General features: G+C 39.9%; 1 protein-coding gene across 1 annotated transcript; it reads left to right on the top strand.

Annotated features, from left to right (window-relative positions):
• Positions 1-34: 34 nt before the first annotated feature.
• Positions 35-1,116, top strand: LOC100957456 (serum amyloid P-component-like). The gene is made up of 2 exons (XM_003795208.3): positions 35-198; positions 367-1,116. The coding sequence occupies exons 1-2, from the start codon at positions 135-137 to the stop codon at positions 972-974; spliced, it is 672 nt and encodes a 223-aa protein (XP_003795256.1). The 5' UTR covers positions 35-134; the 3' UTR covers positions 975-1,116.
• Positions 1,117-9,548: the final 8,432 nt, after the last annotated feature.

The raw sequence follows: 9,548 nt of genomic DNA, 5'->3' as shown, positions 1-9,548 counted from the left end.
CCTCTCCCCAGGTGCATATAAACCCTGAAGAGCTGAGGTCTCAGAGCATGCCTCTCAGAAGCTGGGACAGCCACTGTGCTGCCTGCTGCCCACCCCTAGCCACTCAGCTGCTATAGCAGCCCCAGGCCAGGAACATGAACCAGCTGCTGCTCTGGGTTTCTGTCCTCACCAGCCTCCTGGAAGCCTTTGCTGCGACAGGTAGGGAGGTCAGGGGCATATGCGTACGTGCAGTAGGGCAGGTGGGAGTGGGAAGAAAACATGAGCAAGAAAGTCAAGAAGTTGCTGAATATAAGATTAAGATTGTGATTTTTTTTTCCAGTTTGCATTTTAAGTGAAGATTATTTTATTATTCTTTTTCTCTCACAGACATGAGTGGAAAGGTGTTTATTTTTCCTAAAGAATCAAATTCTGCTCACGTGAGCTTGATCACGCACTTGGAGAAACCTCTGCAGAACTTCACCGTATGCCTTCGTGCTTACACTGACCTATCCCGCAGCTACAGCCTATTCTCCTACAGCATCCAGACCAAGAGCAATGAGATAGTCATTTATAAGCCCAGAATTGGAGAGTATCATTTTATCATTGGGGGTGACATTGTTTTCTTCAGAGTCTCTGAGCTGTTCCCTGAGCCAGTGCACATCTGTGCCAGCTGGGAGTCCTCTTCAGGCATTGCTGAGCTCTGGGTCAATGGGAAGCCTTTGGTGCGGAAGGGGTTGAGGCAGGGTTACTCTCTGGGAGCTCACCCCAAGATTGTGCTGGGACAGGAGCAGGATTCCTATGGAGGCAGGTTCGATAAGAGCCAGTCCTTTGTGGGAGAGATTGGGGATCTGTACATGTGGGACTCTGTGCTGTCCCCACAAGACATCCAGTTGGTATATACAGGTTCCTACATCAAACCCAATATCTTGGACTGGCAAGCACTCAACTATAAAACGCAAGGTTATGTGGTCACCAAGCCCCAGAGGTGGAGTTAAAGTTCTCCTTCCACGGGACAGACTGGGAAAGAAGCCACCAACAAGACCAGCTCTGAAGACAATAATACTTCGTGTCTTATTGGCTAAAGCTCAGTTCCCTTTGAATTTCCTATCTATTAAACTCCTTAATTCACAAAGTACAGTATCTTAGCATTTTGTTCAGTATTTTTCACGGCACAAAACAGCATCACTCCTTTGGAGATCATCTATTTCAGTATTGCTATTATCCAGAAAATGGAGAACCAGCTTATAGTAAAAACAAAACTTGGGCTACACTTTTTAAAAAGTAGAAGGTTCAGTACTTGATAAGTAGGAGAAGCTTTTAGACTTTCCATTTAATGGCATTTATTCTTATTTTACTCACAACTATTTATTTGTGTAGAACCTAGTTCAGGCTGCCAAAATGGATTTCCAAGTCACAGTTCACAGAAATAGGGAGTTAGAGCAGTTCTGGAGTCTCCCCTCACATGAAGAGCCCCTGCTCCTTCTCCCTGCATGCCACATCTCCAGATCTGTTCTGACGAAATGCAAGTGTGGAAACCAGGGAGCAGAACTATCTGGGACCACAAGGAAAATTTTCTTCACAGTCAGTAGACTCAGGAATACTGAATAATAATTGATGATCATACAAGTGTCCCAAAGTCACCAAGAGATCACTATGTTCTGAACAGTACTCATATCACCTTTGCTTAAAACCCCTGTAAGATTTTCAGGCACTTACACAATAGAAAACAAACATCTTGACGTGGGATCCAGGGCCCTGTAGGACTTGACTACCAGTCTGAAGTCCTAGCATATAAAATGTTCAGAATACTGACTGGCAAATAATAAATGACACTTATTATTATAAATAACACCCTCATTATAGAAATAATAAGTAATATTAGCTTATTAATATTAATATATTTATTTGCTATTATTTACACTATTCTATTATCATTTTTGTTGTTACTGTTCTATGGAAAGCACATGGCATACTATTTTGTATTTAGTTGATGCATGATGAGAATGGGTTTCAAAAAAAGGGCTTTCTTAACTCCTTTTCCAAACAGAAAAGGTCAAAAGACATATGACTTAGGAGGAAGTCCTGGTTAACTTAGCTGGGCACAGTGGGATTGGCCTTGGTTTGTAGAGAATGGAGTCACAGAAGCTCATAAACATAGAATTCAGGATGAATCCAGGGTTAACCAATAAAAGCAGCTGAGACCAACCAAAGAGATAAAAGATGTAGCATCAGTCACAGCGTGATGTAATGAAGATAGAAGATCCCAGAAACAAATGATTGTGTTAGCTAGAGTTGGCATTTTAACCCACAAAGATTCCTTAAATGCTAAGGAAGAGCTACTGCATGTGTGTCTTATAGTCCCATCAGCCTCCCCATCAAGCAGTAAGAGAACAGTGGACCAAGATCGGCAGAGGTGTTTGTTGTTAACACAGGAAATGTTCATGTAGCTTCCCTTTGCCATCTCCTTACTTAACCACATACTTTCTGTTTATGATGGTCTTTCCATAATTTTATATTTTGAATATCAAAGTGAAAATTAACATGACCCTGCTCCTTTTATTTGATGAATATTATGATAATCTTTTTTTTTTTTGCAAACATTAAATTAATTCATTTTAGTTTTTCCTTTAAAATATCTCTCCTGTGAAGCCCTCCACTCCTGGGATGAAGCTCTGTGATAAATTGTTCCAGGGTAAGTCCATTACAGTAAGACAAAATATTTGGCTGGCAGACCAAAAATTTTCTCTAACAAAATAGGAATAGATAATACTGATGCTCACCAATATCTTCTCCTTCTTAGCATATGAAAGACCACACTTCTAAGACTTTTTGCAGTAAATCAGGACCCTGAGACAAGTCATTGTCTGTGAGAGATGTCTTATGTTACCTCTTTACTAAAGTTTCCTCTTCTTCACCTGGGGAAAGTTCACATAACCCTGAGTGATGGGGTATGTACAACACCCCATCTGGCAGTGGCAAGAAAGAGAACTTATTTAGGGCAGGCCAGAATGAGAGACTAGAAAATGGCCCCTGGTGAGATGGAACAACAGGTGGGCCACAGCCTCACAACTTGTGCAACCATACCATAGTAACTGGGAGGGGAAATGAAACCTTGGGCCATAAACTTTATGACACCATGGAAATGGGGGAGAGGTCAACTGAAATCAAGTAGAGCCACAGAAACAGGTAATAGGTCAACTGTAAACTATGCATTTGTGTATGTCCGGAGCAAGTATGATGATTAGCCCAATGTAGACTCCTTACTTTGGTTGGTACAATGTAGAATCCTTACTTTTCATATAGAAAGAACTCATCAGGAAAAGGGAAAGTATAGGAAAAATATATAGACTCCTAGACAAAGAGCCAAAAGAAGCAACCCATTCCAGACCCCTCCACTGTGCTGGAGGCTTTGCTTTCCTCTTTCTTTTATCTATAATAAAACCTTTCACTTTCACTTACTTATGGTCTATGGATTCATTCTTCAATTCCCAAGACCAAGGCCATGGTAGGAAAACACTGGTATCATCTTTGTGCTATATTATGGTGAACCACTGAGAGTCCACAACTCTGCCTAATCTAAGATACTACTGAGTTCTGGATTAGGGAAGAGAAAAGATAGAAAATGCCAGAAAATGTGTTCCTTCTGTCCCTGGGGAAAAAAGGTAGACTAAAGAGAAAAGAGGAAATCTGTTATCTGTGTATGTCCTGATCCCTCCTGCCTGGTTGTCTACATCAATCTAAGAATCATTTCATCAGAGTAAATGTGGTGGTTTAACTTGGTGATTTGGAAGAAGAGCCTAGAAATTTATCTTATTATCTCTATTTCCAAATGATGAAGATGAAACCAAGAAGTTTCCATAGACTCTTAGAAAAGTTTGGAAAGTAGGTGGGCTGAAAGTCAATAAGTCCTCTATGGGACCCACCTGGGAGAAAGGGCCAGGACACCTAGGGAAACTGAGGACTTTCATTAGCATTCCATTTTCTATCCCATCCCTATCTTTAGGAAGTATAGGAAAGAGAATGGAAACAGGAGATGCTGATCAATTATTCCAAAAGACTATACCATCTGAAGGGATAACTTAAATTATCCATTCAGATTAAGTTTCAAACACCCCCCCCCCTTATTTCTTATGAGTAGTGGCTCAAGAAGACCAGAGAGTCATGTTGTGAGTAAAACACTCAGCCCCACAGATATTCCTTTTAGGAACTTGTGGAAAGATGTGTTGACAATGATGTTTTTATAATGATAAAGGATAAAGGCTATTTATTTTACAGAGCCCTCTGCTGTGAAACATGGAGAAGTTCTCAGGACTGGATCATACATGTAGAACTCTAAATGTCACATAATCATCTTAATCACTCACTTATTTACGTAATCAGCTAAGACATATGTACTTCACATCTACTATGAGGTGCTATGCTGGGCCTCAGGAGAGGCAAAGCTGAGCAAAACAGATGGCATCCCTGCCTGAAGCATTTTGTCACTGGAACAAATTGTTCCAAGTCAACAATTAACCAGTGTTCTAAACAATGGCTTCTGAATTTTGACTTTCCTCCCAACGTCTCCTTCAAGAGAAAAGATAAATCTTCTTTTTTGAAAATGTTAATTCCCAGTGGGAATATCTATAAGTTACAAAGTTGGAGTTTTTCTCAGGAAAACAAGAGGTGTTAATTGAAATGGAACTCTGACAACCTTCCCTGGGTACTCTTGGTAACTGTCAGAGGCATTGGTAGAGGTAGGAAAGGAGGGGGAAATCTCTGCCATTCAAAACTCACTGGAAAAAAAAAGGCAAAGTCTGGATGTAGAGGCCCAGATACATAATTGAAGAAGCAGCAAGAGTCAGAGATCAGGACAATATGACCATTTCTGACCCTTCTGATTGTCATAGGGCTAACGATGACCCAGGGAATGAGGGATATTGTCCTAGAATATGTGTAGTAACACTCTGTATACGATATCTGTATCTCACAATCTATTTACGGAAACTCAGCATAAATCCTTGAGCTTAGAATAGTCAATAAAATGTATTGAATTAGAAAGAGTAAGACTTGGCCTAGAAGTGCTAATTGCTAATTCCTTTTGAAGTACGAGACTGAACTTTTCAGATTACCACAAAGGATGTCCCAATGATGACATGGAAAGATAAACCTGAATCATGTTAATCATTGACTTCAGAAAGGTTCTTTGGATTATAAATTAGCTTCCTCTGAGCTCTGGAATTTTTGTTACCCTCCATGGCTATACTATTTTTCTAGTCGGAATGGTCAAAATGGTCAAATTTCATGTGATTCAACCTAGTAGATGCCCAGAAAAAAAGCACCTTGTTGATGAGGTACTACATTGTTAGCATCTGGAAAAATACAGCTGTAGAAGTCAGGATTTGCTGATACTTTGCAGCTGGTGTATCATAGAAGGCCTATGGATTTCAAAACTTCACTCAGATATCCCTGCAGGAGCTAAGGGACCCCCAGTGGAAAGAGGATGTGCTGCAGTAATGTCTTCCTTCAGTGTGGCCCTTTGGCTACCATCAATCTATCCCATAATGTGAATAGGAAGAAAAAAGTATTGAGGAAGAAGAAGAGGGTTGGGAGAAGGAAGAAGGAATGAGAGAAGATGGGAGAGAAAAGAAGGGGTAGGTAGGTGGAGAAAATATGTTATACCTATGTGGAATGCTTTTAGCTGCCAATACTTGGACTCCTGGATTAACAATGGCTTAAACTAACAAAGATTTTTTTTTTCTAACTCAATTCGATTCAAGTTGTAGGGAGGAAGGATGAGAGGGCGGCAGAGGGGAGAAGGGAGAGGATTGGTGTGGGATTGGCTCCCACTTTATAGGTTATAATGTAAAGGTATATGGCACACCTCCTGGGTACAGGACACAACTACAAGAGGGACTCTACCTAACAAATGCAAACTTTGTAACCTAGTTTTTTGTACCCTCGTATTAACCTGAAATAAAAAAAAATAATAATAATTAGAGTACAGTAAAAAGTATTCCAAGTGATTTAAAAAAAGTTTTTTTTCAGTCTCTGATACCAGGAAAATCAAAGTAGGTGAGATAATGTTGTACATTTGTAATGTTCCTTTAAGCATGCTGTTTCTAACCTTAGCGATCACGGATGGATTCAGCAACTCTAGCCATCATGTTCATGCTCAAAGGAAGAAGGGGAAAGAGATAGCATGAGAAATATCTATCCCCCCCAAAAAAGAAATATCCATCCCTTTGTTTTAGAAAAGTAAGTCTTCTAGAAGCCCTCCACCTCATGCTGTTCTATGCAGAAATCTGCTATCTCTCACTGACCAGAGCTATGTGATTTGCACACCTATATGAAAGATTCTGGAGTCATGGTTATTAAGGTTATTGTGACAACCTTCCTTAAGTTTTGTTGAAGCATTATTATCCCAGTACCCACTGAATAGCTTCATGGGTTTCAAGATTAGGGGAAGAGACCCTGTGTTCCACCATCTGCCCACTAGCTACATTGGTACTGAGAGGACTTTGCCTCAGCAATATCAACAACTTCCTGAACCCTGGATCACTATCACAGCAGGGTGTTTATAAATGCTACAGTCTAGGCATGGCCTCCTCATCCCGCACCTTCCTGACATTTGGAGAGACAGAAGCACCCCTGGTGGGCTAGTTCAACAATCTTATTCTGGGAATTGTTCCTAGAGACACAGCCTAGAGCCTGCTCCTGCTGTCCTCCGTGATTTTGTAAACACTTAATTGCATCTTTAAAATATCTTTCTGTTTACAATAGCCAGCATGGTTTCTGCTTCCTATAACAGGGAAGCCTACTGTTTTGCCACAGGTAGTGAGGCGGAAAGCAGGCTCTGTGGGCCCTCAGCCTCGGCCCAGGCCTGTCAAGGAGAAACTAACAAGAACTAATTTCCTCAGCTGCCCTGAGCCTCTGTGAGAGAACACACATTTACTTTCCAGGCACAACTTTAATCACAAAGATCTGAATCTTTTTAAGTGTCTGTGGTTCTGACATTATTTCTTTGCTAAACAAATGATGCTTCTTTGCATCTTCAGGTTTTAGTCTCCCAGACTCTTTATTTTCCTCTTCTTTCTATTGTATATAATGACCTCAGGATGAATGCTCTACTATATGACTACATCACAGCATATTCAGCCTCCAGAATTTAGAATCACTTTTTGAACCATAGAAATATACAAAGATCATTTACTGCAACTGTGTATTGACCAGGGTCAGTTGTGTGTCACCTTGATGCAAGAACTTGACCTGAGCCTTAAAAAACACCAGAAAACAAGCTCCCTGATGTCAGGGATATGTGCACTCACCACTGTGTCCAACACCTAAAATGGTGCCTAAGATTTAATGAGTGCTCAATAAATAACTGGTGGATGAAAGAATGTCTATTGACTCCTGGCTGGGAAGAATTGACATTATTAAACTGTCTATACTTCCCAAAGCAATCTGCAGATTCAGTGCAATCCCCATTAAAATGCCAACATCATACTTTGAAGATTTGGAAAAAATAGTTCTTTGTTTTGTCTGGAACCAGAAAAAAACCCTGTAGAGCCAAGGCAATTCTTAATAATAAAAACAAAGCCAGAAGCATCACCCTACCAGACTTTAGGCTATATTACAAGTCCACAGTCAATAAAACAGCATGGTATTGGCACAAAAATAGAGACATAGACATTTGGAACTGAATTGAAAACCAAGAGATGAAATCAATCCCTTAAAGCCATCTGATCCTTGATAAACCCAACAAAAGCATACACTGAGGAAAAGAATCCCTATTCAATACATGGTACTGAGAGAAATGGATAACCACTTGCAAAATACTGAAACTTGACTCATACCTTTTACTACTTACAAAAAATTGATTCAAGATGGATAAAAGAATTAAATCTAAGACATAAAATGTGAAAAATCCTAGAAGAAAGTGTAGAAAAAACTCTTGAAGATGTCAGCCTGAGAAAAGATTTTGTGAAGAAGACTTCCATGGCAATTCCAACAACAAATATTAACAAATGGGACTTAATTAAACTGAAAAGCTTCTGAACAGCTAAGAATACAATAATCAAAGGAAATAGACAACTTTCAGAATGGGAAAAGATATTTGTATATTACAAATCTGACAAAGGCTTGGTAACTAAGGTCTATAGAGAATTCAAATTAATCAATAAAATAAGAGCAAACAATCCCATCTATCACTGGGCAAAGACATGGACAGAACCTTTTCTGAGAAAGATAGATGAATGCCTAAAAAAATGTGAAAAAATGCTCATCATCCCTAATCACCAGAGAAATGCAAATCAAAACCACCCTAAGATATCACTGAACTCTGGTAAGATTAGCGCACATCACCAAATCCTGAAGTTACAAATGCTGGCACAGATGTGGACAGAGGAGAACACTTTTACACTGTTGGTGGGACTGCAAACTAATATAGCCTCTTTGGAAAGAAGTATTGAGAATTCTCAAAGAACTTAAATTATACCTCCCATTTGACCCAGCAATCTCACTACTAGGCATCTACCCAAAAGGAAAAAGATCATCTTATCATAAGGACATATGCACTAGATTATTTATCACAGCTCAATTTTCAATTACCAAGATGTGGAAACAACCTAAATGCCCATCAACTCAGGAATTGAGGGTGATACTGTGGTATATGCATACCATGGAATACTATTCAGCCATAAAAAATAGATGATGACTTCACAGCTTTATATTAACCTGGATGGAATTGAAACATTCTTCTCAGTGAAGTATCACAAGAATGGAAAAGAAAATATTCAATGTACTCAATACTAATATGAAGCCAGTACTAATTCATGCCCACATAGGAGAAAAACTCATTTCAATTCAAGTTTGGGGAAATAGAATGAGAGGAGGGAAAAGGAACTTGGGGTGCTCCCACTGAATGGGCATAATGTAGGGGTATATGCCCCTACATTATGGGTACAGCATGTATCTACAAGAGGGACTTTACCTAACAAATTCAAATATTATGACTTGGTTGTTTGTACCCTCACATTAACATGAAATTTAAAAAGAATAATAATGTTTATTGAGGCCTCAGAATCCACTCCCCACAGAGTGTCCAACATCATTTAGTCACCAAGGCAAAGTCATTGGAAATGATGCTCCCTGCACACCCCTCCCCCTGGATGCTGCCCTTCTTTATCCCTTACTTGGTGTATGTGGTACTCTCTGGATTCCCTCTGCATGAAAGTACAAGAGTGCTAAAGAAAGCAAATTCTGAGGCGTACCCCAGAACTCCTGGCATCTCATTCCTTGGCTCTGGGTTCTCTACTTGCCAGGGTCAGTCTCTAATCTTGGTGAAGAAGCCTCAACTCCCAGTGCCAAAACAGCATTGCACTGCTCTTCTACCCCAAACAGACATATTAAAGGATGAATTACCTAGGCAAGTTCCCAGATTGCCAACTCTAACAGGTGCATTTTAGCACTATGGAAGTAACTGTTAGAGTACTTAAAACACAATAATTGAAGATTGGCGCACAGCCTACAGATATATGAAAAAATGCTCACCATCCCTAATCATCAGAGAAATGCAAATCAAAACTACT

The sequence above is a fragment of the Otolemur garnettii genome, unplaced genomic scaffold (assembly GCF_000181295.1).
Source record: "Otolemur garnettii isolate 467f Iridium unplaced genomic scaffold, OtoGar3 scaffold00091, whole genome shotgun sequence".
NCBI lineage: Eukaryota > Metazoa > Chordata > Mammalia > Primates > Galagidae > Otolemur > Otolemur garnettii.
This window is presented reverse-complemented; position numbering and strand designations above follow the sequence as displayed.

Excerpts from the sequence above, each read along its gene's own strand:
- LOC100957456 (XM_003795208.3), top strand. The coding sequence starts at position 135 with ATGAACCAGCTGCTGCTCTGGGTTTCTGTCCTCACCAGCCTCCTGGAA. Across the intron at positions 199-366 it reads GGAAGCCTTTGCTGCGACAG|ACATGAGTGGAAAGGTGTTT; the intron begins GTAGGGAGGTCA and ends TTTCTCTCACAG.